Source organism: Pelodiscus sinensis, chromosome 28 (genome assembly GCF_049634645.1).
Source record: "Pelodiscus sinensis isolate JC-2024 chromosome 28, ASM4963464v1, whole genome shotgun sequence".
Classification (NCBI taxonomy): Eukaryota; Metazoa; Chordata; order Testudines; family Trionychidae; genus Pelodiscus; species Pelodiscus sinensis.
The window spans coordinates 11,598,402-11,626,045 of NC_134738.1; the positions used below are offsets into that span (position 1 = coordinate 11,598,402).

General features: G+C 60.5%; 2 protein-coding genes across 2 annotated transcripts; one reads left to right on the forward strand and one right to left on the reverse strand.

Annotated features, from left to right (window-relative positions):
* Nucleotides 1-3,640: 3,640 nt before the first annotated feature.
* On the reverse strand, nt 3,641-8,758 carry LOC102461125 (surfactant protein C-like). The gene is made up of 6 exons (XM_075910818.1): nt 8,438-8,758; nt 8,089-8,235; nt 6,771-6,911; nt 6,132-6,242; nt 5,214-5,340; nt 3,641-3,921 (listed from the first exon to the last, which is right to left on the reverse strand). Exons 1-5 carry the CDS (start codon nt 8,618-8,620, stop codon nt 5,224-5,226), a joined length of 699 nt encoding a protein of 232 aa, XP_075766933.1. The 5' UTR covers nt 8,621-8,758; the 3' UTR covers nt 3,641-3,921; nt 5,214-5,223.
* A 2,160-nt stretch (nt 8,759-10,918) lies between these two features.
* Nucleotides 10,919-22,465, forward strand: LGI3 (leucine rich repeat LGI family member 3). The gene is made up of 8 exons (XM_075910816.1): nt 10,919-11,130; nt 14,399-14,470; nt 14,741-14,812; nt 15,038-15,109; nt 16,082-16,153; nt 16,616-16,785; nt 16,932-17,096; nt 18,907-22,465. Exons 1-8 carry the CDS (start codon nt 10,919-10,921, stop codon nt 19,722-19,724), a joined length of 1,653 nt encoding a protein of 550 aa, XP_075766931.1. The 3' UTR covers nt 19,725-22,465.
* Nucleotides 22,466-27,644: the final 5,179 nt, after the last annotated feature.

Here is a 27,644-nt window from a genome sequence, read left to right on the forward strand (position 1 = left end):
GCTGAGCAAGGGGCCCAGCAATTCCAGGGGCGACATCTCCCACCTCCCGTGGAAGGCGGGACGCCGCCCCGGCCACCTCCCCGAAACGTTTCCCCTTCCTGAGCGGCCTCGCAAGCCCAGCTGCTCCCTGGCCGGTGCTCCGGCCGCTCCCGCGGAGCTGGGCCTGGGATCGCGACTGCCCACCAGAGCTGGAGACACGCCACAGGAATCGGTGGCACATTCCTCATCCTGGAGAGAGTCCTCAGCATCCTCATCGGCTCCGTTTGCGGCAGGGAGCCCGCCCCGGCCCCTCTCCTCCCCCCACACCCGCCCCACCGCGGGAGCATGTTCCTGATCGTCCGCCCCATCGTGTCACCTCTGCGGAGGCCAGGCGGGGCCGCCTGCAGCCCGGGGCCGTCAAAGAACGAAGCTGAGCCCGGGCCTCGGTGGCTTGGGGCGGCCACATGTGGACACGCAGGGATGCTGCTGCCGCGTCTCCCAGCACGGAGCAGGGCAGCTCGCTTCCCGGGCCGCGGAGCGAGCGATCGGACGCTTCCCCGGCCCGCAGGCATCCTCGGGAGACCTGCAGAGAGCAGCCGGAGAACGTTCCCTGAACCAGTCCCGCAGCAGCGCTCTTAGACACCCCCATCCCCTTTCCGTTTACAAAGGGGCCGGGCTGGAGAACCCGCCACAGCCCTCGGTGCGTTGCTGCAGGGGGTAGCTACACTCCCTGTTAGAAGCATACCCCGTAAGTCCAGGCTGAATGGGTGCAGCTACAACGCCCCACTGGCACGACTCCTGTGGCCAGTCCCAGGGGTCAAAGGGCTAGTGGCTGTTTTCCAGGCTTCTTCCACCTGCAGCTGGGCCCTGAGCTCTCGTTTAACTGGCCAGTCGGGGGTAGGAAACTGGGGCGTGGCCCCCTTCTCCTTGCGTGGGATCCGCCAGCTTTAGGCAAGATTTGACCCTGCCCGCCAGCTTCCCCCGACCCTGTTAGCGTTCAGCCTCTGGCTAGCTCCATCCGACGCTACAGCGGCCACGTTCAAGGAGGGGACCGCATGAAAAATTCCTGTTCCATTGCCTGTTTCCTAAAGCAGCTGGCGCTAGGCTGCGGTGTGGGCTCTGAATGCCCCGGAGCTCAGGATGCACAGCCCCACGGCCGTGCTTTCCGCTGGGTAGCTAATGGGGAGTCTCTGTCCTTGGCAGCTGTTCTTGTGTTCCCTTGCCAGGGCTGCAGAGCGAGGCTGTTACACGGCTGTGCAGCTCCAGTGTAATCCCTCCGTAAGCGTGCTGTAGGAGTGTGTGCGCACGCCCGCCGTGCAACACGTACGCACACCCGGCTCTGCACGCACTCACTCATACAGGCACGCAGGACACCACTGTTGTACACATATGTATGCCAGCCTGCCTGCTTACGCACACCCAAAGGTGTGCATGCTATAGTACACGCACTCACTTGCATGCACACAGGCACACACAAAGTGCTGGGTGAGCACTGCACACACACACACACACACACACACATGCATGCATGCTTATGTAACCCACACACCTAGCCTGTGTCTACATTGGCATCCCTTTCCGGAAAAGGGATGCTAATGAGACACTTTGGAATAGCAAAGTCCGCGGGAGATTTAAATATCCCCCGTGGTATTTGCATTAACATGGCTGCCGCTTTTTTCTGGCTTGGGGATAAGCCGGAGAAAAGCGGCAGTCTAGACGTGATTCTCCGGAAAATAAGCCCTTTTCCGGAGGATCTTTTATTCCTCCTTGAAAGAGATCTCATCAGCACAGGCTGGGAGCCAGCTGGCTTTTAGCTCAGGGGGTAGAGTCTCCGATACTCAGCTCTAGAGGACTCAGGTTCAAATCTGTCTGGTAGTAGTTACACTCACACTCATATACACACATTCCTGTGCATGCAACCCCCCCCCCATGTGCAGATAAGCATGCCCAAACACACCTATCTACACACACACACACACACACACACACAGAGTCATGTGTGGAAACATACACACACACTGGGATGTCTATGCTGAGTCTCGGGTACAGATGCCCCCTGTTGTTCCTCTACCCCCAGGGGGCCTGGGAGCAAGCCAAGTCATTTCTCACTGGATTCAGTAATGAAAGGGGAACAGCTGGAGCTTTCTGCAGGGGATGTTTCTCCTGACTCTGACAGTTTCCCTGTAGGCCGTGTGCTTGTGCAGCCCCGCAGGAGAGTCAGATGCCGCCCAACTGATGAGCAGAGAGCCCACAGTGAGGTTTTGTGTTTCTCCTGGTGGTGCACATTCGCCCATGCCTGGGTGCACAGAGAAAAAATATTCCACACATGGATGGAAATGATCAGAGGGAATAGCGGAGAGCTTCCTGTGCGTGGTGACCCAGCCTGCTCAGCACCCACTCAGCTTGCAGGGTAGGTTTGTGCATGGTTGGGGCAGCGGCTGGGCCGTATGATCCCCATCTCGAGAGTCCTGTACCAGCACCAGGTGGCCTTGATGCTGCAGAAAGAGCCTGGTGCATCACAGAGAGATTAGAAGTACAGGGACACGGGAGTCACTGCAACGGATCTGTCTGCCCACCCACCAAGGACAGCGTGTCCCGGTGTTCACAGTGGACAGTACTGGCTGCTAGAGGGAACACAACAATGCTGTGTGTGTGCAATGCTCTGTGTGTGTGGGTACACATGTGCAATGCTCTCTGTGTGTATGTGTGCAATGCTGTATGTGTGGGTACACATGTGCAATGCTGTATGTGTGGGTGCACATGTGCAATGCTGCATGTGTGTGTGCAATGCTCTGTGTGTGTGGGTACACATGTGCAATGCTCTCTGTGTATATGTGTGCAATGCTGTATGTGTGTATATGTGCAATGCTCTGTGTGTGGGGGTACACGTGCAATGCTGTGTGTGTGCATGCTCTGTGTGTGTATATTGCACATGTGCAATGCTGTATGTGTGTGTGTGCAATGCTCAGTGTGTGTGGGTGCACATGAGCAAATGCTGTGTGTGTATGTGTGTGTGTATTTATATTTCTCCCCGCCCCCAGAACACACTTAGTCCCCACAGAACAAGATTTTCTTATCCCAGATTGAGGGTAACAGCACAGCTGAGGGTTTTCCATTTGTTTCTTGGGGAATTCCGTGTCTAAATCCCTATGGTAAGGCTGCAAATCTCGGCCCCGGTTATTATCGATCCTATAATCACCCTGCCTGCGTACAAAGCCAGCTCCAGGATCGATGCAATAACCGGATGCATTATCTGTGTCCCAGCTGCACTGAAATTTGCCTAGTGATCATGCATGGCCAGGGACAATCTGCTTGTGCAGAGGGGCCAGCACATGGTCCAGGCACTGATGTCCTTTTAGCCCTCTTAGGAGGTGCCCTGGCCCATGGTCAGCTGGCAGGTCAGTAGCAGAGCTGACCCCCAGTCCAGTGTTCTAGCCACTAGCCATCACTGCCTCTCCCTAAGTGTGAATTTCCCAGCATTCCAGCCCGGTGGGGTGAGCGCCCATTTCCGTGTTCTGAGCCCGAAACTGAGCCGTTCCGATTACATCAATGCCATAGGGCAGGGTCCGGCAGGGAAAGGACAAATCTCCCCGCGAGGAGAATCCAGGAAGCCACAGGTGGATTCGGGGGGTTTTACTCTTCAGATAGAAGCAGACACTCGTAGGTGAAAATCTTGTTTTATTGCAAGTGCCACCCGGAAATTCCCAGCTGCTTCGAACGGCAAGAAAACAAAAGCGTTGCAGCGGTTTGGAGACCCCACAGCCACCTGCCCGCCGGCCCTCGGCCAGCGCCGGAGCCCGCTGCCCAGCATGGAGGGTGCGCGGAAGGGCAGCATCGTCGTAAGAGAGAAGCCCCAGGCTGCGGAGAGGTCGCTGGCTGTCGGGGCACCGGGCCCACCTGGGAAGCGATGGCAGGAAGGCAAAGCTCAGACAGCATGGGGACCTGCAAGGTAAATGGAGGTGCGTGAGGCATTCGGGCTGTGACTAATGTGGCTCAAAGAAACCTACACAGAGAAAGCCACCTCCTCTGTTGTCTGTCTCTCTGCTTTTTATTTGCTCGATGGCCATGCCCATGTTCCCAGTTGAGGTTGGGGGCTGCATTGCGCAAGGGGCTGTACAGAAGGTCCGTGCCCCAAAAGAGCTCGCAGGCGAAAGGAAATGCCCTTATCCCCATTTCTCAGATGGGAGAACTGAGGCAAAGAGGCTACATCTAGACTGCAGGCTTCTTGCGCAAGAAGCTTTTATCGGAAGAGATCTTGTGCAAAAACGTCTTGCACAAGAGTGCATCTACACTGCAAAAGCGCCACGAAAAAGCGATGCGCTTTTGTGCAAGAGAGCATCCAGACCGCATGGACGCTCTCTCAAAAGTAAGCTCTAATTGCTATGCACAGAATGGCCACCAGAGCACCTGTGCTTTTTCCTTTTTCCTCCTTTTGCGCAAAAAGCCCCTCTTCCCCGTCCACACACGCCTTTTTGCGAAAGAGCTCTTATGCAAAAAGAGGCTCTTCCTCGCAGAATGAGGAACACCTATGCCGGAAAAAGCCTCCTTTTTTTCGATTTTTTTGCACAAAAACACATTTGAAGTGTGGACAACATTTTTTCGAAAAAACTCTGTAGTGTAGACATAGCCAGAGAGAATAAGGGTTGGATTTTTGGGGGGATTTCAGTGAGAGTCTGGAGCCGTCAGACTGGGCTTAGCACAGGGAATGCTGTTCTCCGCAGGCCAGTGTCCGAACCACAAGGCTACCGTGTGGCGTTTGGACACTTCCCACGCCAGGTAGGAAAGCCAGGCCTTTCCCTTAGCCACCTTCCCAGCCAGAGGAACAAGCCAAAGGGCTGCCAGAAAGCCATTCCCTGCATCCCTTGGATTTTCAAGCCTGATTCCACCCGGGCCCACGTCAGACTTGGCAGCAATGCTGCTAAGGGGACGGCGAAAGGCTGCGAGAGCCTCCAGCCTGCTGTGTCTGCGCCGAGCGGGTGGAAGTCTTGCGGCTTTTCCCAGCCGGCTGGAGATATTCTGCATCCTGCTTGCCCGGAGCCTGGTGCTCCAGATTGGATGCTTGGGACGGGATTTGGTTGATCTCCGGTAAAGGACTTGTTGCCTTTACAACTCTGTGCATGGGCGGTGGGGGGAGCTTTTTGCAACTGTGTGTGGGTGACAGACAGACAGACAGCACTGACAGACAGTAAACCCGGCTCCCCTTCCGATACGGAGCTGCGTTGCTGCTCACCCACCTGAGCCTGTCTAGGCCCAGTAGATGGGAACGTTGCTGCAGAGGATATTAACAGTGGTGCCCAACGCGGAGCGATTGGCCTGGGGTGCTGGAAACACGCCCTCCTCCGGCTCTTCACTCGGTCCGAGCTAGGTCAAGAAATAATAGTTAGATGCGCACTGCTCCCCCACCACCGCCCCATTACAGGAACGGTCAATGCTAATCGTTACAGACGGGCTGTCGTCGTTTTGTTTTCCTGCGGTGGCAACTGAGCTTCGGTGCTTGGGAACAGCCAAGGAAGTATCCTGGGCCGTGGCAGGACAGCCAAACCATCCACCACTCTTATCCCCTACGCGCAGGGTTCCCTGTATGCTGGGCACTTGTGCAACCACACAGAAGAGATTCAAATCCACCCTGCTGATTCGCAGAGCCCCCACAGCGAGGTGGTGTGTCTCTGCTGGTGGTGCACATTTGCACGTGCCTTGGTGCGTAGAAAAAAATGTTATTCCACACCTGGATGGAGAAAGGCACGCGAGGATTGAAAAAAATTAGAAAAAATGAGAGGGAATAATGCTCATTAGCAACACTCCCCTTGCTCAAACATTAGATGAGCCTTCCTTGCCAATACATTGATCCATCTGGCACAGGAGAGAGGCAGCATCGCCTAGCAGTGAAAGCAGGGAGGCGAGGGGTAGACAGCGGCCCCCGCGGGCTCCCGGCCGCAGCCACTGCAGGCAATGCCAGCTCTGCGCCGGGAAATGCTCCCCGGTTGCTTCCTTCCTGGGTTTGTCTCTAGGACTGATTCCCGGGGGAGCTCAGCCCGCCGGTGCGACGGTCTCCCAGGGACTCTGAGCGGCCTCCGCCGGGTTTTCATCTCTCACAAACGTCTCACGGCCCTTCCCCGCGCTCTCCTCTGCCCCCTTTGGCCCCGGCCGCTCACCTGGCGGTGCTGAAAGGCTTTGGCAATGGCATCCAGGCCTGGAATGTTCTCCGGGTCCATCCGGCGGAGGTAGCAGGCCCGGCCCGGCCAGGATCGGTAGCCAATCAGCAGCTGTTTGCAGGCGGAGCAGAGGGTGACGTTAAACCCTGGCAGATCCCCGGGAGCCAAATCACCCTGCAAACCGGCCCCTTCTGTTTCCCCCACTGTGACCCTCTCCGTCCCCTCTGCTCAGCCCGGCAGCCTCCTGCCCCCTCCGCTGGAGAAGGGCCGGGCCGATGTGTCCCTGTCCGCAGCGTGGGGGGCTGGGTCGCTGGAAACGGGATCCAAGCCTCCTTGGAGATTGCATTTGCAAGACCAAAACCCACGGTGGGACTCGGAACACCCCAAACCTGGGGCACGCGCAGATCTTGGGGTTTACGCTGCTCGTCTCTGGGGTGCAGCACTGGGACCTCTGGGTACCTCTGGGACGGCGATGTGGGCCCGGCGGAAAGTAACCCCGGCTCCTCTACCGCTCATGCGAGGTCGCCTCCAGCGATTCCAGCCTGCGGCCAGCCGGGTCCCAGCCTGCCTGAGGTCTGAGCCGAGCCGGGGACGCTCCCCGGAGCCCTCACCCAGCTTTGCCCCGTTGGCCCTGCTTACGTGGCGGTAGTCGTAGACCACGGTGGCTGACGAGTTGATCCCTGCCGTGACGTAGAAAGTGCCGGTCTTTTCTTTCCCGCGTATGGAGAGCTGCTGCGGGGACCCTTCCCCGTCCAGGCTCTGGATAGTCATTCGCAACACCTAGGGGACAAGGACACCCCCGGGGTGAGGTGTGTGCGGCGGGGAGCCAGAGCCAGAGCCGTTCATTGCTTATACCATAGGCGCCAGATGAAGACCCAGCTGGGGAAGGCAAGCCCCAGCCCCGCCCTTTCTTCCTGAGGCCCCGCCCCTCCTGCCTGAGGCCCCGCCCCTTCAGCATCCCCCCCCCCCAATCCCTCCCACCCCCAGCCCGATCTAAGGTTGCCAGGTGTCTGGTTTTCACCTGGACAGTTCGGTATTTTGGCCTTCTGTCTGGTAAAAAAAAAACCAGAGAATACTGGACATGTAAAGGCGTTTGTGAGGGCAGGGGAGCGAGAAGGGCAGGAATTTAAAGCTGCAGTGACCTTTTTTTTTTTTTTGCTTAACAACTTTGGTCTCCCCCTTTTTTTTTCCTCAGAAGAATTTTTTCCCAGTGGTTGGTTGTTGTTTTTTTTGGCGGAGGGGAGGGTTTTGATATTTTTTGTTAAACCATCTGGCAAACCTAGCCCGATCCTTCCTGGCCACATGGAGGGCCGGGGATGCCGTGCTACCGCCCAGCGCTCCCAGGCAGCGGGGGAGCCGAGCTGCCCCAGCCCTCCTGGGTCGCCGGGGCACTGGGGCAGCTTTGGGAAGGCAGGGCCTGCCTGAGGACGCGCCTCTGAAGATGCGCCGTTTCCCTTCGCCCCTGCTGAGTCCATGCCGGCAAAGAGACGGGAGGTGTCTGAGGCCCGGCTGGACAAAGCCCCGGTTGGGATGGTTGAATCGGGGTTAGTCCTGCTTTGGGCAGGGGGTGAGGTGACCTCCTGAGGTTCCAAGGAACCCCAGAAATTTTGCTGAGGTCGGTCATTGCTTTGACCACAGACCCTAGTCCTCCAACGGCCCAGCCTCCTCTGGGGTTCCCTCTGCTTGTCCACACCCCCACCGGCTCCCACGGAGGCGCTGGAGCAGCCTCTTCTCCCGGCTGCTCCGGCGTCTTAGCTCGGGCGCATTTCCCCCGCTGCCTGAGCTCCAGGCGTGGCTGCACCAGCCCCATGCGGTGGCCGCCCGCTGTGCCCGGCGGCATCTGCTTCTGGCGCATTGGCGCATTGCCCCTCCGCACCAGGCCTGGCTCCGAGCAGCCCCCCCTCCCCCTGCGCGGGCGCCTGGCGGGAGGGGACCCGTGTTTTAACGCCCCACTTACAGTCTCCGTGTGCTTCTCGGACAAACGCAGCCCCATGAGGAGGAAGCCCAGCACCACCACCACGATGACCACGACCACCACCACCACGATCAAGAGTTTCTTGAGGCGAGAAGCGAAGCCGGGGACCCTCGGGGTGGCGGTGTAGTCCTGTGGGAACGGAGAAAAACGCTGACAGCAAGCAGAACCGGGGGAGGGGGGAGGGGTGTATGCTGGAGAGAAAGGACCCCCCTCCCCAGTCGTTATTACTTATATTAACGTAGCATTTTGGAGCCCCGGTTGTGGCCCTGCACCCCGTTGCGCTAGGTGCTGTACAAACGCAAAACCGCCCAGCCTGTGTTCATTGCCGTACCGGCGGGGCCTCTATCAGCGCCTCCTTGGTGCTCACATCCATCTTGTTCTGTGGATCCCGCCGTGCTCCGTCGTGGCTGGAGAAGGGCTTATATAAGGGGCTTGAGCTAGTGGAGGAGCAGAGGGCAGGCGGGCGGAGGAGCGGTGGGACACTGGCGTTCCCCAGGCCCTCCCGGCTCCACATCAAGTGTTTAATTCCCTTCGGATTTGTTTGTGAACCTGTTTCCCGGGGCCCTTCAGAGGCAGGTCTCCGATAAGCCCCGGGCCCGTGGCCGGTGAGAGGCTCCAAGGACTCTTGTCTCCGGGCACGTGGGCCTTTGAGCGCCCGAGAGCCGCAACCGCAGGGGTTGCGAGGCCAGAGTCCCCCCGGCTCCGAGGGGCTGGCGGGAGTCTCCGGCCCGCCAATGTGGCCAGAGCCAGGCTTGGCTCGGAGCCCCGCGCCTCTGAGCCCCTCTGGCACCGGAAGGTGCTTCAGAGGTTCAAAGCAAGAGCCGCACATCAAAGGCCTTTGGCGAGAGCCCTCGCCGGGAGCGCCTGGTCCTCGCGGGGGGGGGGGGGGGGCGCTGGGGCACTTGGACTGGCTCCACGGACTCTGCCGGGCCTCGGGGTCCTGCCTCCACCAGCCCCACGGGCTCTGCCGGGCCTCGGAGTCCTGCCTGCCCGAGCCCCACGGGCTCTGCCGGGCCTCGGGGTCCTGCCTCCACCAGCCCCATGGGCTCTGCCGGGCCTCGGAGTCCTGCCTGCCCGAGCCCCACGGGCTCTGCCGGGCCTCGGGGTCCTGCCTCCACCAGCCCCATGGGCTCTGCCGGGCCTCGGAGTCCTGCCTGCCCGAGCCCCACGGGCTCTGTCGGGCCTCGGAGTCCTGCCTCCCCGAGCCCCACGGGCTCTGCCGGGCCTCGGGGTCCTGCCTCCCCGAGCCCCACGGGCTCTGCCGGGCCTCGGGGTCCTGCCTCCACCAGCCCCACGGGCTCTGCCGGGCCTCGGGGTCCTGCCTCCACCAGCCCCACGGGCTTTGTCGGGCCTCGGGGTCCCACTGCCCACTGGCCCCACCAGCTCCGGGGTCCCGCCGTCGGCCCAGGGCTCTGCAGCTGCCCCCAGCCTGGGGCGTGAGCGTCGCCAGCTCTCCTGGACCGGACGCCGTTTGCAGCGGTGGAATCCGGTCCGGGAGAGTTGGCAGCCGGTTCTCAGCCGGGGTGGTGGGGGCGGGGTGCAGCTCAGCACCCCCACCCCAAAAGGAGTTCCAGCCCCACTTCCTCCCCTGCCCTGCCTCTGCCCGGCCCCCCAGCCCCTTGTTTGTGTGTTGTCAGTGCCCTGGCCGGGGCGCCAGCTGCAGAGCTGAGACTGCCTCTGTGGAGCCAGGAGACGGCCGTGCCTGGGACCGGAGCCACTGCTGGCTGGTGCCGCTCGCCGCTCGTCATGAATTATCCAGGAGGCTCCGCAAGGACGTGTGGGACGGGGGGGGGGGGGGGGGGCAGGGGAGGTGGCTGCCAGGGCGATGGGGGAGGGGATCGGCGGTAGGTCGAATGCTGCGGGGCAGAGGTTGAAGGAAATGGGCAGGCAGGGAGACCCTGCTTCACGGGGAGGATCCTGCTGCAGGTGCAGGTCTCAGTGTGCGTGGAGGGGGGGCGTGATGGGGAGGGTGAGTTGGCGAGGGCCAGAAGCCAGCGGACGAGGCTGTGTGGTAACTGCCCTACCCTGCACTCCGGATACGCACAAGAGCACTCAGTGCACACTCGTGCACGTGCACACGTGTTCACGCACACAAGTGCTCCGGCCTCCGTGCGTGTGTCCACACACGCACCAACAGAACATGCACACAAGCACCCACAGAATGTGCAAACTCAGGCTCGTGCAAGCACACACAAACGCACAGAAGCTCGCAGTCCCATCCAGACACAATCCGGGCGTGCGCCATCAGGTAGACCCCCGCACCTGCGAAGGAACCACACCATCCTATATTTGTGTACACACCACATTGCCACGAACACGCTACAAACATTCACCACAGCCTTCTTGCACGTGTCTTTTCACTTTTCGCACGCACAGAGAGACGCACGTATGCGTTCATACATGCGCGCAGAATTCACACCTGGGACACACACCCACACACTGGCACGTGCAGCACGTGCACCCCTGCAAGCGCGGGAGTGCAGGCAGCTCACACTCGTGCACACCCTAGTGTGCACAATGGGCTCACGCCCTCCCCGTGCACCGACGAGATCCCCAGCAGCGACAGAACTTAGACGAATCACTCGGCAGCAAAACACTCCTGCTCCACCCCCCCTCTGGCAGCTGAGTGTGGTGCTCTGCAGAGCAGCAAGATGGACTGTAGCATCCTCGCTCCCCGGATTGCTCCGGCTCTTGGCTGCAGCTCCCGGCCTTGACAGCCAGGCCAGGGGCGCTGGGAGGGGTCCAGGGCAGAACTGAAGCAACGGTCCGGGGGGGTTCTTCTCCTGGAGGTGGGGGAGGCCAGGTCAGGGCGATGGCTGAGCTGCAGCCAGGCAAAGTGATGCAGCGGGGGCGAGTCCTTGCCTTCCTCCTGCTGAGCCTGGCCTACCTCTGGCTGCCGGCGGGCTCCAAGCGAGCCCCCAAGCTGCCCCTGTGTCCCCCCAGCTGCTCCTGCACCCGGGACACTGCCTTCTGCATCGACGCCAAGGCGGTGCCCAGGAACCTGCCCCCGGACGTCATCTCCCTGTGAGTAGCGGCCGAGCCGCCGGGAGCGGGGCAAGGGGGGATCGCGGGTGGGATACGGGGGGTTAGGGGAGCCTCTGCTGGGGTGAGGGAGAAAGCGGGGGGGGTATCTGCGGGCTGAGGGTCCTTGATGCTCTTGGGGGTTCCCCAAAAGGCAGCACATTCTCTGGGGGTGCAAGAGGATGGGGTGGTTGTGGGTTGGCTAACACAGACGGGGGGATTCCAGGGGGTATCTATGTGATGTGTGTTCAGTAATAACCCGCTGGGTGCATGCAGGTTGTCGGGACTATCCTGGAGCTGCTAGTTTGCATGAGATCACCGTGCCTGCACGGCCTTGTTGGGGGTCTCTGCCCCTCGGGGTGGGGGTCGTTTTCTTTTAGAGCGTGGCCTGTGGCAGTGTGTGTGGCGGTGCACGTCTGGCTGCGTGAGCACGGGGACGGGGGTTGTATGCCCGCACATCGTGTGCACCCTGGGAGTCTTTGATCATCCGGGACGTGCACAGAGGTGCAATGTGTGCGTTGTGCAAACGAATTCAGTGTATACACAAATGGAAGTGTGTGTATGCTGGTGCAAGAGCAGTGTGTGTGTGCGTGCTGGTGCAAGGGCAGTAAGTGGGTGTGTGTGCATGCTAGTGAAAGGGCAGTAAGCATGTGTGTGCATGCTGGTGCAAGAGCAGTAAGCGTGTGCGTGTTCTGGTGCAAGAGCAGTAAGTGTGTGTATGCATGCTGGTGCAAGAGCAGTAAGCGTGTGCGTGTTCTGGTGCAAGAGCAGTAAGTGTGTGTATGCATGCTGGTGCAAGGGCAGTAAGCGTGTGCGTGTTCTGGTGCAAGAGCAGTAAGTGTGTGTATGCATGCTGGTGCAAGGGCAGTAAGCGTGTGCGTGTTCTGGTGCAAGGGCAGTAAGCATGTGCGTGTGTGTAGGGAGAGGGAGACACAAACACTTTTCTCCCTGTGTTGCCACCTCCTGGGCAGCTCCCCAGCACAGCCCTAGGCAGCCCTTTCCTTCCACTGTGTTCATCACAGCTGATTCTCACTAAGCACTAGGTCCTGACTGGGCCCTTTGCCGTGGCATCGGGCCACCCCCCAGAGACCTCGCAGCGCCCCTCCCTGCGCCCGTGGGTCTCCCCTTCCCTGGCCGGGGTGGAACCCGGGCAGAACGAGATGCAGTCTCCTCTGTTCTGCGCCCGTCCCTGCTGGATCTCTGCAGGGCCCTGCTGGGACAGACCTTTTTTTCCATCGCCAGGGTGGGGAAGGGCGGCTTGTGCTCGGGGTGTGTTCGATGTGTGTGGGGCGGTGCCCCTATTTGTCTGGGGTGTGCATCTGCTGCATGGCACGTGCAGGTGCGTTGTGTGTGTGTGTGCATCTCTGTGTGTGTGTGCATGAGTGTGCGTCTCTGTGTGTGCATCTGTGTGTGTGGGCACGCGTGTGTGAGTGAGTGTGTACGTGTGAGTGTGCATCTGTGTGTGTTGGTGTGAGTATGTGTGTGTGTGCGTGCATGTATGAGAGTGTGTGTGAGTGTGCATGTGCGTGTGAGTGTTCATCTGTGTTTGTGTGTGTGAATGTGTGTGAGTGTGCATCTGTGTGTGAGTGTGAGTGTGTGTGTGAGAGTGTGAGCACAGGACATGCATCAGGCCTGCCCCCGCCCCCTGCCAAGCTCCCATCCTGACCTCGAATAGAGATGGGCTGGGCCCAGCTGCAAACCCCATTTCTGCTCCCCCCCCCTTGTCCCTGGCTTGACCCGTTCAAGTCCTAGGGCAGGGGGGGGGGGCAGGGGGATGTGTGTGCACATAGGGGCCCCGGAAGCAGCTCCCCTGGACACCTGCTGGCCCCCTTCTTGTCTGCAGGGGCCCCCCCTTCCTGCACCCGCTGGCTCTGCTGCCCTCCCAGCCCCCTCACTAGGGCCTGGGGCAGGGGAGTGTAGGACAAAGGCAGGTCCCCCATTGTATTAGCAATTCGACCCCCACCCACAACCACTGAGCGTCACGCCCCTCTCCCCAGCCCCCGCCGGTTTCTTTCCAGCCCTTGTTCTCGGATTGCACTGACTGTCCCAGGCCGGCCAGCTCCGCAGCGGAATGGGCCAATGGGCTTGTGAAGGGGTGCCAAGGGCTGCAGGGCTGGAACCAGTGTTCTCTGCAAGCTGAGCGCTTGGGCGGCCACTCTGGAGAGATGCCAGTGCTGCCCAGCTGAGTAGCAAAGCGCCCCCAGCCAGGTTTGTGTGTCTCCTGGTGGTGCACGTCTGCACATGCCTCGGTGCGTGGAACAAAATTTATTCCGCTTGCGGATGGAAAAAAATGGGACACTGGCTGTAATCACAGCAAAAAAAGAGAAGGCTTTTTCAATATATCTCCTCTGCCAGGGGAGAGAGGGCAGATATCCTCCACCCCCGGAAAGGCCGTGCCTGGCTCCCAGAGCAATCATTGGAACACACCAAGCTAGGAGTGGGGTAACGGGATTGCAGATCAGGGCTGAGTGATGGTGGAGCTCTGGTCTGGGAGAGCAGGGGGATTGTGGACCAGCATTGAAGGCATTGGCTGAATGACATGGGAGGCTTCCGCGGCACATACTGGTTGAACTGGGCAGTAAATGCTTCCCCCTCCCCGCCCCCGCCTGCAGGGATTTCAAGATTTCTGCCTTTTCCTTGTCCTGAATCAGCACCCAAAGTGAAAATCGTGACCGTTTTTGCAAGCCGGAGGAGCTGCCGAGCGTTTCCAGTCGCTCTGGGGAAATGGAGCCTTTTGATTTCAACTGGGCATCCGTGCCCAGTCTAGACGCGCTTTTGCGCAAGAAAGCTCCGATCGCCATTTTAGCCATCGGGCTTTCTTGCGCAAAAAATTAAGGTGCCTGTCTACACTGGCCCTCTTGTGCAAGAGGGCTTGTCCCTGTGCGGGAGCGTGAAAGTATTTGCGCAAGAAGCACTGATTTTGTACATTCCAAAGTCAGTGCTCTTGCGCAAATTCAAGCGGCCAGTGGAGACAGCTGGCAAGTTTTTGCACAACATCTTGCCAGTCTAGACGCACCCACAGTGTTTTACATTGCCAGTCCTCTTCGGGGTTCCGTTGTTACTTCTGGTCCGACGGAAAACATTCACGTCGGGGCTGATGTGACTAGCAGAGACTGTCCCATCACAACCCCTTCTCCCCCCCCCCCATTGCAGTGGGTTGCGATGGGACAGTACCTGTAGGAAATGTAAGTTACTTCCCCCCCCCCCCGTCACTAGCACCCTCCTCCTGGACTGGTCCTGAACTTTTCTGTCTCCCTTTCCTTCCCCGCAGGACCATGGTGAACGCAGCCTTTACCGAAATCAAAGCCGCGGCCTTCGCTCACCTCCCCCTCCTGCAGTTCCTGTACGTCTCTGGGTTTCTCACTGGCACGGGGGCCTCAGGGCGGGGGGCACAGGCCGTGGGCGGTTCACTCCTGGCCACGGGGAAGGACCAGGCGGCAGGGCCGAGCCGCCACGGGCAGGGTTAGAACTCACGGCCTGCGTCTGGAGGCTTGGCTGCCCCACGGGGGAGAGGGATCCCCCTGTGTCATTCCCAGCCCAGCAGCCCCAACGTGGCCCCGCGGGGCTGGAGACGGCGGCCCCCGGAACTGATGTCTCGCCCTTCCCTTGGCAGCCTGCTGAACTCCAACAAGCTGACGCTGATCAGGGACGACGCCTTCGCCGGCCTCTCCCAGCTGCAGTATCTGTACGTGCGCCGGGCTGGGGGTTTGCCTGGGGGGCGTGTTGGGGGCGTTGCAGGGAAGGTGCCATCTCTGGTTGGGGTCGGGGGGAGTCGCTGTATCCCAGCCCGGGGATGTCTCCAATCTGGGGGGGTCACCCCAGGATAAGGGGAGCTGAGTCCCTGGGGCTACTTGGCAGCACCCCCTGTCCGGGAGCAGAGGCTGTGACCTGTCCCCATTTCTTCCCGCAGGTTCATTGAGAACAACGACATCCGCTCCCTGTCAAAATTCACCTTCCGAGGGCTGAAATCCCTGGCACACCTGTGAGTACGACCTGGGTCTGTGGGCACGGCACGCCTTGCACGAGAGTACGGGTAGTGTGCAACTAGCACACCCCATGGGCACGGCACGCTTTGCACGAGAGTACGGGTAGTGTGCAACTAGCACACCCTGTGGGCATGGCACGCTTTGCACGAGAGTACGGGTAGCGTGCAACTAGCACACCCTGTGGGCATGGCACGCTTTGCACAGGACGATGGGTAGTGTGCAACTAGCACACCCTGTGGGCACAGCACACTTTGCACGGGACTGTGAGTAGTGTGCAACTAGCACACCCTGTGGGCATGGCACGCTTTGCACGGGACAGTGGGTAGCGTGCAACTAGCACACCCTGTGGGCACGGCACGCTTTGCACAGGACTGTGAGTAGTGTGCAAGTAGCACACCCTGTGGGCATGGCACGCTTTGCATGGGACGATGGGTAGTATGCAACTAGCACACCCTGTGGGCATGGCATGCTTTGCACGGGACGATGGGTAGTGTGCAACTAGCACACCCTGTGGGCACGGCACGCTTTGCACGGGACTATGAGTAGTGTGCAACTAGCACACCCTGTGGGCATGGCACGCTTTGCACGCGACAGTGGGTAGAGTGCACCTAACACACCCCATGGGCACGGCACGCTTTGCACAGAGCTGTGAGCAGAGAGCACCCTGCACTTCCCTAGGCACACGGCGTTCCCATGAGCAGTCCCCTGGGCGCGCAGGGCGCACCTCGCAGGCACATGGGAGCGCAGCACACCTCACCCAGCACTGGGGCTAGCACGCCCGGCCTGCCCGGCCCAGGAGTACACCGGGTCCGTGTGTGTGAGTGTCACAGGGAGCCGACCAACCCGCCTCTCTGGCTTTGGGGCAGGAGTCGGGGCGGGGGCTGTCACTGGGCACAGGCAGTGCTGGCTTGGGGACCCTCCCCTGGGTCTGCCCCCCGGCACTCCAGTCTCTCTCTTCTCCCCTGCAGATCTTTAGCCAACAACAACCTGCAGACGCTGCCCAGAGAGATCTTCGCGCCCCTGGACATCCTGAGTGACCTGTAAGGCCCAGCCCCGGTCTCCCTCCAGCACTAGGGGCCGGTCACTGTGGGGAACTCTGTTCCAGGCTGTGTAGAGTCAGCCAGCCCGGGACCTCGATTCTGGGCCGGGCTGAGGTCTTCTCAGCAGTGCAACCTGCCCCTTGATCTCCTGCCTGCCCCGGTGCCTCCCCCCCGTCCTGGCCAGCGCCCAGCTCCCTAGCCTGGGCCGGAGGGTGTCACTGTCCACACGTCCCTGGGGGCTGGGCTTAGAGCACAGGAGGGAGCAGAAAGATGGGTCTCTTGAACGGGGCACAAGGGGCCCCCGCACACCAGCTCCCTCCAGGGCTGGGTCCTTTTCCTTCTCCAGGCCTGGGCTGCCAGCACCAGCTCTGGGGTTCCCCAGCTGGCTTGGGGGTGCTGGAGGGGCGGGGTCCCGTTGCTCACGTGACCTGTGCTGCCTTGTCACCCCTCCGCCCCGCCCAGGGACCTCAGGGGCAACGCTTTGACCTGCGACTGCCAGATCAAGTGGCTGGCGGAGTGGGTGGAGCGGACCAACGCCACGGTGCCGGCCGTCTTCTGCAGCAGCCCCGCCCGCTACAAGGGGCAGAACATCCGGGACCTGGCCCTCGAGGACTTCGACTGCGTCACGACAGGTGGGCGGGGCCGCTGCTCTCCCGGCTTCCCTAGGCTGGGGAGGGGGTGGACGGGGTCAGTTCCCCTGGACGTGGAGGTAACGCTGCCCCGGTCAGCGGGCTGGGGGGGCCACTGAGGTCCTCACCCCTGGCCCCTTCCCTCCCAGACTTCGTGGTGCACCAGGTCCTGCCGTTCCAGTCGGTGTCGGCTGAGCCCTTCACCTACAGCAGCGACCTCTACGTGGCTCTGGCCCAGCCCAGCGCCAGCAGCTGCACCGTCCTGAAGTGGGACTACGTGGAGCGCAAGCTGCGGGACTTCGACCGCATCCCCGGTAAGCTGCAGCCACGGGGACCGAGACGTCCCGCCGGGGCCCGGTGCTTCCCCGGAAGCCAGGGCCGGGAGGCTGTTGGGGAGACCAGAAGGACCAGCCCGGCCCCGTCAGTACGGGGTGTGGACGTTTGCAATCCACGTCTCACGGCGCGGGGAAAGGCACAGGGCACGGTCGCCTCCCTGGCGTGGCTCCGGGCAGGTTCCGGAGACGCTCTGGGCCCCCCTCGGGGTACACGGTGCAGCGCTTAGAGGCGGAGGCCCCTTGCGATTCCAGGCCATGCGTGCCGGGGCAGGTGTGCGGGTGCAGGAGTCCGTGGGAGAGTCTCCCGTGTCTGCGTGCACAGAGGTAGGAGCCTCCGTGAGTGGTACAGCATCATAGACGTGTCGGGCTGCAAGAGGATTGGTCCCTTCTTGCGCGGAGGCAGGACCAAGTAACCCTGGAGCATCCCTGACGGGGATTTGTCCAACCTCTTCTGAGAGGCCTCCAGCGATGGGGATTCCACCACCTGCTGGGAAACCCATTCTAGGGGAGGGTGTGGAATTCCCGTCACTAAGCAGGTGTGTGCAAAGGTGCATGGTGTATGTGTGTGCAAGCAGGTGTGTTCCAAGGCGTGTGGTCTGTGTGCAAGCAGGTGTGTGGTGTGTGCGTGCAAACAGGTGTGTTCCAAGGCATGTGGTCTGTGTGTGTGCAAACAGGTGTGTGCAGATGTGTGTGTGCAAGCAGGTGTGTGCAGAGGTGCGTGATGTGTGTGTGTGCACAAGCAGGTGTGTGCAGAGGTGTGTGGTGTATGTGTGTGCAAGCAGGTGTGTGGTGTGTGCGTGCAAACAGGTGTGTTCCAAGGCGTGTGGTCTGTGTGTGTGCAAGCGGGTGTGTGCAGAAGCATGTGTGCAAGCAGGTGTGCAGAGGTGTGTGGGTGTGCAAGCAGGTGTGTGCAGATGTGTGTGCAAGCAGGTGTGTGCAGAAGCATGTGTGCAAGCAGGTGTGTGCAGAGGGGTGTGTGTGTGTGTGTGTGTGTGTGTGTGTGTGTGTGTGTGTGTCCAAGCAGGTGTGTGTGCAAGCAGGTGTGTGCAGAGATGCGTGGTGGGTGTGTGCAGAGGTGTGTGTGGTGTGTGCACAAGCAGGTGTGTGCAGAGGTGTGTGGTGTGTGTGCAAGCAGGCGCACTAGCGCTGCTCACCGGCACTTACCTCCACTGGCCACTGGAAACTGCTCCAGGGCTATTCTACTGGGGCTTCATCCCTCCAGGTGGGCACCGAAATCCAGTCCTGGTTCTCCGCCTCTCCTCAGCCTCCAGGAAGTGCCTGGGTCTGAGACAGACACAAGTGAAAACTGTCTTAGTGCCAACAGGGAGAGGGACCCTCCAGCCCCCTTCACTTCTGATAGGAAAAGCTGGAACCGGATTTCTCTGTTCACCTGGCATGGACTCTGGGTGCAACCCTGGGGAGGATGAGAGTCCGGACTGGATTTCCCTGGCGCCCGGACTGGGCTCTGGGTTCAGCCCTGAGGAGGATGAGAGCCCGGACTGGATCTCCCTGGCGCCCGGACTGGGCTCTGGGTTCAGCCCTGAGGAGGATGAGAGCCCGGACTGGATCTCCCTGGCGCCCGGACTGGGCTCTGGGTTCAGCCCTGAGGAGGTTGGGAGCCCGGACTGGATCTCCCTGGCACCCGGACTGGACTCTGGGTTCAGCCCTGAGGAGGATGAGAGCCCGGACTGGATCTCGCTGACCCCCGGACTGGGCTCCGGGTGCAGGCTGTATCTGACACACGCAGAATGCTCCCTGCTGACTCAGCCCCTCTCTCCCCCCCTCGCAGCTCACTCGGCCGTGCACTGCAAGCCCATCGTGGTGCAGTCCCAGCTGTACGTGGTGGTGGCTCAGCTCTTCGGCGGCTCCTACATCTACCGCTGGGACACCACCGTGGACAAGTTCGTCAAGATCCAGGACATGGACAGCAGGACGATCCGCAAGCCCAACGACATCGAGGCCTTCCAGATCGACGGCGAGTGGTACTTCGCCATCGCCGACAGCTCCAAGGCCGGCTCTACCAGCCTCTACCGCTGGCACCAGAACGGCTTCTACTCCCAGCAGGCCCTGCACCCCTGGCACCGCGACACCGACGTGGAGTACGTGGAGGGCGAGGGCAAGCCCCGGCTCATCATCTCCAGCAGCTCCCAGGCCCCCGTCATCTACCAGTGGAGCCGGGCCCAGAAGCAGTTCGTGCCGCAGGGGGAGGTGGGCGAGGTGATGGACGTGCAGATGGTCAAGCACTTTCGGGTCAAGAGGGACCATTTCCTCTGCCTCAGCCGCTACATCGGGGACTCCAAGGTGGTCCGGTGGGAGGGGCAGCACTTCACCGAGCTGCAGACCCTGCCCTCGCGGGGCTCCATGGTCATGCAGCCCTTCCTGGCGGCCCAGCGGCAGTACATGGTGCTGGGCAGCGACTTCTCCTTCACCCACGTGTACCTCTGGGACGGCGAGAAGCAGAAGTTCGTCCGGTTCCAGGAGCTCTCCGTCCAAGCGCCCCGGGCCTTCTGCTACGTCCCCGTGCAGGGCATGGACCTCCTGCTGGCCCCCAGCTTCAAGAGCAGCACGCTGGTCTACAGGCACGTGGTGGTGGATCTCAGCTTATAGGGGGGCCCTACGGCCTGCCCGGCTCCTTGCCTCCCCGCCTAGGCGCTCTGCAGAGCAAACTCCCTGGGAGCATCGCTGCTCCCCAGCCTAAGGCTTCCCCTCTGTGGCCACGCTCGGCCCGTCGGCCCCCTGCGCACTCCCTGCCCCTCCCCGGGTAGACCCAGCTCCGTAGAGACGTGCATATCCGTGCACTCGTCCCCGTGCGTGTTTGCACCACAGCTGTCCCGCCACAGAGAAACCCGGACGCACGCACACTGCGGTGTCCCATCCGTCCCTCCCGCCTGCACCCCAGGTGTGCCCCTTCGGCCTCCTCGCCCTGCCGGATTCCTCTAGTTCACCCTGTGCACCCGTGTGAACAAACACACCTGGCTACTACGCCCCTTGCCCCCACTGCCCTCTCCTGCATAGAGTCTTCCATTCCTGCCCCCTACCCCGCCGGGCATGGACCGTGTGCACCCTCAGGCCAGGCCGGTGCACAGCCACGCACACACGTCCCTCCCCCCACCCGTGTGCACGGTCTGACCTGTGAACCCAGATACGGTGCACCTGGCCGTGATACCTCCCCCACCCACACAGACACCCCTGGATCCATCACCCGGCCACTCCCTACAGCCCCCTCCATCCGGCCTGGAAGAAGGAAGTCCCTTGGCGTGACTCCCCATGAGCCCTTCCTGCAGCCCTGTAGCCCTCCGCCACGGTCAGGCTGTAGGGCTGGCTCTGCGCGGCTGCACCGCTCCTCCACCCAACCCCCGTCGGCTCCCGCAGCCGGCGTCCAGGTCGAGGGCTGCCCAGAGGTGTGCCCAGGGGTACGGGCAGCCCAGCTGGTCCCAGCAGGCCCAGGGAGCTGCCCTTCCAGGCCTGCCGGGAGCGTGTGGAAGTAGAGTGGCACCCTCTGTACCCCCCTCATTTTACTCCATTGACTTGCTTTGCTTCCCCTCAGACATTGTCTGTCAAGCTGCAGGGGGTAACAATGTCTAGTGGTTAGTGCAAAAGACCAGGGCTCAGGAGACCCGGGTTCTAGGCTTGGCACTTTTTCTGACCTGCAGCATGACTTTGGGTAAGGTGCTGTGCCTCAGTTTCCCCTTCTGTATAATGGTGGGGGGACTGTTGCTCACCCTCCTTTGTGATCTGCACACAGGAAAAGCTAACAAGAGCGTGCTAGTTCCCAGGTCCGGGCCGTGAACTCGGGTGCGTATGTCCCAGTGTGCAAATCCAGGGCCAGAAAACATGCACTAGTGCACATGTCACTCCCAGGCACAAGGCCACAGCAGAAATCGAGTGCATCCGCTCCAGTGCACAATCCGGCTGCTTCCGCAACAGTGGGTTTGTCAGGCAGGGCGCCTGGGCGGCTCCGGGGAAAGGCGCCTGTGCGGCCGGGACGAGGGAGGGGATTTCTGCCGTGCCGGTCGTCTGGTGTGCACGCACGTGGCTCAGGTTAAATAGCCCCCGGGCGGGGGGAGGGGAGGGACTCCGTGCGAGGGGGGCTGGAGAGGAGGAAGCCACGGGGTTCCCGAATGCCTGGCCGTTGAGTCACATGGGTGACACCCACTGCAAAATGCCCCTGGCTCTCTAGCGCCTCACGGGGGCTGGGAGCCAGGGCCCCAGCTGGCTCTGTGATTCTGCGCATCCCCGGGACAGTGGGGGCTGGTTCCCTGGGCCCAGTGGGCTGACACCTTCCTTGAGCTGGGGACGCGACCCTGCCCCATCTCACTTCCTCGCAGGGCAGACACCGGAGGGATCTGTTCCCATCCCCTCTCCGCGGGGATCTCCGGGCCTCGTGCAGCCAAGTTCTCAAAGTGGGGGGAAGGGAGCTTTCTGGTGGGTCCGAAACACCAGTGCAAAGGACCTCTGGTAGCTGGTTAGGTGCTTCATCCCCTGGCAGGCTCGCCGGGCTCCTGTTTCCTGTTGCCCTTCTGCTTATGCGGCCGTACCGCCGAGGCACAGACTAGCCCCCTCTCTTGCAGTTGGTTTCTGCAGCTCCTGTCCTCCACATCCTTCAGGTGCCTCGTTCCTATTGAAATCAATAAGCGGGAGGCACCTTTGAGGCTCTGGGTCTCTGTCCCTCCTTTCCCTCAACCAGTTTGAGCAGGAAGAGCCGAGGACAGGCTCTGGGTCGCCACCTCCTGCCTGCGAGCGTGGTTTCCCAGAGGAGATAAAAGCCTACTATTGCCGCTAGCGGCAGGAATCATCCCCTTGGCCCACATGCCTGTGTTTCTAGCGCTGCCGGCTCCTGGTTCCGACCCTGCTGGCTGTCACGGGGAAGGGCAGGCAGTTACCTGGGAGCAGGGGTACCGGAAAGGAAGGGTGGTCAGCAGGTGAGGGTTCCCTGATGGAGAATGAGGCTTGAATTCTTCAGGCACGAGGGCGCCTCCCCTGTCCTCAGCATCTCACCCCTGAGCAGCAGGGCCCCCGTCTCGAAGCTGCCTTCCCCCTCAGCTCCTGGATCCTCCCCCCTTGGAGTGAGAGGCAGCCCCCGGGCAGAGCGGGGGGGGCTGCTCTGAGGGTGCAGTGACCCCATCCGCAGTGGGGGCAAGGAGCAGGCTAATTCGCCATCTGCTGGGGACCGGTGGCCGGGACGGCCTGGCCCCTTCCTGTGTTCTCTCAGCAGCTGCCTCCTCTGGCCTGGAGCCCCTCTCGGCCACGCGGCCCCCTCCCCCAGCCCCTCCGAGCGGGGCGCTCTCTGCCTCCGAGGTGTAACCACGTGCAAAGCTCTCTGGAAATGCTTCCGAAAATAAACACACTGTGACGCCTGCCGGCCTCTGTCTGAACCACCCGCCGGGCGGTGGGGCCGGGGCTAGCGCCTGGGGGTGTGTCTGCGGGGGTGTGAATGCACAGCCTAACGAGGGTGTTACAAACCTGGCGTCTTCTCCCTGTCATCCCGGGGTAGCCCCCCCTCCGAAGCCCAGGTCCGGCACGAACCCCCCTCCCCCAATCTCCTAATCCCCCCTCTCCTTAATCCCAGAATTTCCTTCCCACTAATCCCTGGCCCTGGTGAGCAGGAAGGAGGCTCAGGGAGAAGATACCTGGCCCCACACACACCAACCGCCCCCTTCCATTGGATCCCCAACCGAGGGGGAAGGTTGCGGGTTCTGTCGTTGCCTCTGCCCAATGCTCTTTCCATAGCCCCAGGGGACAGCTGGGCCGATTCTCCTGGCCTGAAATGTCCCTGACGGCCACCCACGGGTGCGTATAGAAACATGGCCAGGAAGTCACAGCTGGACTCCCGCCCCCTCCCCCCCCCCGCCCTTGTTAGCATCTGACACGTTGCCAGCGGGGACTCAGCCATGCGTGGACGGCCTTTGAACTCTGGGTCAGCCACACGTCCAACCCAGCGCACGGGGCAAACTCCTGCCTGACAGACACCTTCTGACTCAGTCCAGTCCACCCCTCTGTTACTGCCCCTGCCCTCGCTGTCCTGTAGACGCCCCTTCCCTCTGTCTGACGTCGCGCCCGTCAGGCGGGAGCCGGGTGCCGTCAGGAATCGCGTCAGGAGGCAATATGTTCGCTGTAACGACCGGGAGTGCCCGGCCTGGCCCTGCGTAAGCAGCTGACGGAGTGACGGGGCTGAGAGGCAGCCCGGGGCCCTTCACGCCAGCTGACAGAGAACAGCCCCCCCATTGGTCATTATTACTGTTATAAGGCCCAACCCCAAGCCCCTTGAAATCAAGGGGACACCCATCCACCCTGGCCCAGTCGTTGTGTCTGTGCGTTAAGGGTTCACTGGCTGGGGCTCTCGCGGCCGGCCAGGCGGCTGTGCGGAGCAAGGGGCAGGTCCTGTTTGGTCGTCCCAGCCGCCCACGGTGATTTTCCCAAACTGGCTCATCCCATAGAGCCCCCACCGCCTCTGATTACAGATCAGCGACAGAGGCTGGCACAGGTGGACAGTCAGAGGGACGGTCTCTGGGGAAGCCCAGCCTACCTTTAGCTTTCGCCCACAGCCATTTGATTCAATAGGATTGATTATGGCGTGGGGCCCCTCCCGCACCCCAGCACCCGGAGGAAGGGGCTTCTCCGGTGTCTTATACAATCAGACTGTACCATGAAAAAACATCCGCGGGGTTTTCCCCAGACAAAGAACCGGGACGGCAGGCTCAGCGCACCAGGACACTGTATACACCAGCGGCTCAGACACGGTGGCAACGGGATCACCCCAGGAGCTGCCTGGTCCCAGCCGATTCCACCCCAGGGCTGAGTCCATAGTGCACCGTAACGCCTTTGCACGAACAGCTGCCTCTAGGCTGGTGTTTCCAGATGGGGCTTGTAAGGGAGCTAGGATCCACCTATCAGAGCGAGTCCCTTGGGAAAGCCCAGGCTTAACGAGCACAAGGGCTGCCTCCCGTTTGCACCAGGGATGGACTTTCACCGGGGCTGCCTGTGTTTCCATCCCCACGCCCCAGGCCTGAGCCTACCTTAAATCCCGTGTGAACTGAGGTGAGTTTACCACGCCCTTCCCCCCGCCCCGAATAGCACCATTCAGCTGGGCTCACAGCTTCCTTGCCAACGGAAAGGGGACTTGCTTGCTGGGCGTAAAGCTCCTAGGTCAAATTAATTCCCGGTATAACGGGCGTCTTCTCTGTCACATCCAGGAGGAATCGCGGTCCCGCAGAAATTAAAGAGTTCAGACTAAGTTCAGTTCGGACTAAGGGGGATTTAAAAATGGCGGCGCCCGGGAACATGCAAATGAATCCCAGGATATTTAAATCCCAGGCTTCATTTGCAACTCCGCTTGCCCTAACTACCCTACCTAGCTCGAACTAATGAGCTAGTGTAGACGTACCCTAAGGTGCTACAGGACTGCTCGTTGATATAAAAATAATGTACATCAGGATCCTTTGGGCATGAGCCAATACACGCTTATGTGCAATGCCAGCGCTGCAGGGGGCTGTTACTTGGGACGCTGTCCTATTATTTTGATACGGGAGCCTTCCAAACATACCAGGGTGCAGGCGACTTGGCTACCGATGCCACTCAGCGATCAAACACCAGCCACGTCCTTCTCACAACCCGGTTTTCCTGTCACTGTCTAGGCACCACAATCTGACTGTGATCATGTGAGAGACTCAACAGCGCATGTTCTCCTCCTTTGCCATGTACATTTTCACGGTGTCCCTGTTTGGTAGGGATTATCATCCGCCCTTTGCATGGGGGGGAAACCAAGGCACAGAGTACTTCCCCAGTTCAGCAAAGCATTTAACTTTAATCCTGTACTTAAATCCCACTCACTTTAAAGAGAAGCCCATGCTTTGCTGAATTGGGGCCATAGATTTTAATTGGCATTGAAAGATCGCCGGGCCTTAAGATCAGAGGCAGACCGAGGAGTACAACTCGGAGCTACAGAATCTCCATCTGCAAGCCTTCAAAAATCATGAGATTTCCAAAAATATCAGTACGCTTTAGGCTCCTTTTCTTTGTCCACTGGTTTTGGGGTGCGCTTAGGTCACGTTTCCAAGCTGTTCTCCGTAACCAATAGGGCTCGGAACTTGCTTTTATTTTTAGGGCAAGGCATGGGTCTCACCTAATCCTATGACTCCAGAGGCTGCTGCGTAAAGGAAAACATCAGCTGTAGCAAGACTTGACAATGCTAGATCTACCGAGTCCCAGGGCTGCGTTCCAACCGGAAGGCCATTCCGCCTTTTGCTTGTGTGGCCCACAAGAACCTGGGCATCTCTCTAGCACTGCCCGAGAACTACACACAAGTGCCTACATTGGGTGCCCTTTTGACTTCTTCACGGCCCAAAGGCAGCCCCTCCCGCTGCCTGGTGCTACAGCCGCCTTCTTTTCCATTCCGTGCCCTGCGCATCTTGTGTCATTCTTCTGCTGCATTGTGGGAGCCCTGGCCAAAATGCGATTTGCATCCACCAATCAGATCCCGCGTAGATTGTTTCTTTCCTTTGAGTGCTGGAACATGCACACGCGCTACTTGTGTGCATGCATCACGTGCCTTCCCCGACGGGCCAAACAGCCACCCGATGCGCTCCAGGTGCTGTGGTTTCGTACGGAGCCCTGTTGTGGTTCCCAAAGAACTCAGAGTGGAACAGGCAAACGGACATCCATAGACTCATAGAATCCTAGGGCGGGCAGAGACCTCAGGGCAGTGAGTCCAACCCCCTGCCCAAAGCAGGACCAACCCCGACTCAATCAACCCAGCCAGGGCTCTGTCAAGCCAGGACTTAAACACCTCCAGGGATAGAGATTCCACCCCCTCCCTAGGGAACCCATCCCAGTGCTTCCCCACCCGCCTAGGGAAAGAGTTTTTCCTAATTTCCAACCTAGACCTCCCCCCACTATAACTTGAGCCCGTTGCTCCTTGTTCTGCCATCCGCCACCCCTGAGAACAGCCTCTCTCCAGCCTCTTCGGAACCCCCCTTCTGGAAGTTGAAGGCTGCTCTCAAATCCCCCCTCGCTCTTCTCTTCTGCAGACTAAACAAGCCCAAATCCCTCAGCCTCTCCTCGTAAGCCGTGCGCTCCAGCCCCCAGTGGCACCGTGGCAACAAACCGTCCCGTGTCCATGCCCCCTTCCTCAAGAATCCCCGAGGCCTAGAGGAGCAAGTGTCCGTGGGGAGGGGGAGCTGCGTCGCTTGGAGCTCTCCCAACGGGCGATATTGATTTTCTGCTCTGCGAAGCGGTGAACGGGCCAGTTTCCCTTCCCTGGGTTTTTGTGCCGGAGGCTTGTGACCTTTGAGGCTTGTTTGGCTCTGAGCCAGCCCGGGGGAAAGCGCTGTGCCGGCCTGCTCTAGCCCCGGGGGTTATATCAGGGCCAACTGCTGAGCCATCATTTGGTTCATTCACGTCGGTTTCCCGAGGGCTCCACTGTACAACGGGAGGCCGAAATCCTGTGCCAGGAAAGCGCCCATGGAAAATTCCGCTGGGGCGATATTAACCCCTCCCTGCCAGCATGCCTCTCCCCATGTACGCACACACCGACGCCAGTGGAGCTGGAACAGATTTTAGGGCGGGGGTGCTAGGCTGTGCCTAGCACCTTACCCTGTGCATGTCCCTCACCCCCTCAGGCCAGGGCAACAGCTGGGGGTGGCTGCAGAACCCTGGGCGCAGGGCCAACGGGTGGGACGCCAGGGCCTGCAGTGAAGCTCCCAGCGGTCAGGGCCCTGGGGCCGACCCCTTCAGTGGCCAGGAACCCCAGATGCAGCAGGGCTGGCGGCTGGGACTCCAGGCAGCAGCAGGGCCCCCAGGAGTGGGCTGGTAGCTGGGATGCTGGCACGGGGCAAATTCGGGGGGTGCTGTTGCACCCCTCTGCACCTCTATTCCTGCACCTATGACTCTCGCTGTGGACAACTACAACCCTGAGAAGGACAGGCCCAGGAAATCCCATCGGCCTAGCAGTCCATCATGGAGCATAATCTACAACAGTGTTTCTCAAACTGTGCTCCGGGGAACAGAGTTCAAAATGGCCGCTTTTTTTTTTTTTTTTGCTCAATGACTTTCCCTGGTCCTTTTTTTTTTTGCTCAACAAAAAAAAATCCTTGGTGTTCCTCATAAAATAAATATTCTTTGGTTCTTCGGTCTTAAAAAGTTTAAGAAACACTGATCTACACTGAAGGCCACGGTGGCCAATTCTTCGGGGCTCCCCTTTCCAGCCCTCGGACGCCGCGTTCATAGCAGAGAGCGATCAGTGACCTAGCTCTGCAGACCCCAGCTCTGTCGGGGCAGGAGAGAGGGTGGGAATGCCATACAGAGGGGGCTTCCACTCTTCTTAAGCCGAGGGGGCGCTGGCTCTCCACGAGCCGTAAGGGCCCTGTTGTCACATACCCAGCCCCTCCGCGGGTATGAGCAGGAGTATCTCTACTGACCGTAGGGATGCCAGGGTCATTTACACCAGCTGGGCATCTGCTGCAGCAGGCGTACGGAGGAGATTAAAGGGGACTCTTCTGAAATAAACATCCTAGGTCAGATTCACCCCTT

Bases quoted from the DNA above. Each gene is read 5' to 3' on its own strand.
- LOC102461125 (XM_075910818.1), bottom strand. From the start codon at position 8,620: ATGTGGAGCCGGGAGGGCCTGGGGAACGCCAGTGTCCCACCGCTCCTC. The intron at 6,912-8,088 runs GTAAGTGGGGCG...CTTGTCCCCTAG, and splicing joins CCGAGAAGCACACGGAGACT to GTGTTGCGAATGACTATCCA. The intron at 6,243-6,770 runs GTAAGCAGGGCC...GCCTGCAAACAG, and splicing joins TGGTCTACGACTACCGCCAC to CTGCTGATTGGCTACCGATC.
- LGI3 (XM_075910816.1), top strand. From the start codon at position 10,919: ATGGCTGAGCTGCAGCCAGGCAAAGTGATGCAGCGGGGGCGAGTCCTT. The intron at 11,131-14,398 runs GTGAGTAGCGGC...CCTTCCCCGCAG, and splicing joins CCCCCGGACGTCATCTCCCT to GACCATGGTGAACGCAGCCT. The intron at 17,097-18,906 runs GTAAGCTGCAGC...CCCCCCTCGCAG, and splicing joins GGACTTCGACCGCATCCCCG to CTCACTCGGCCGTGCACTGC.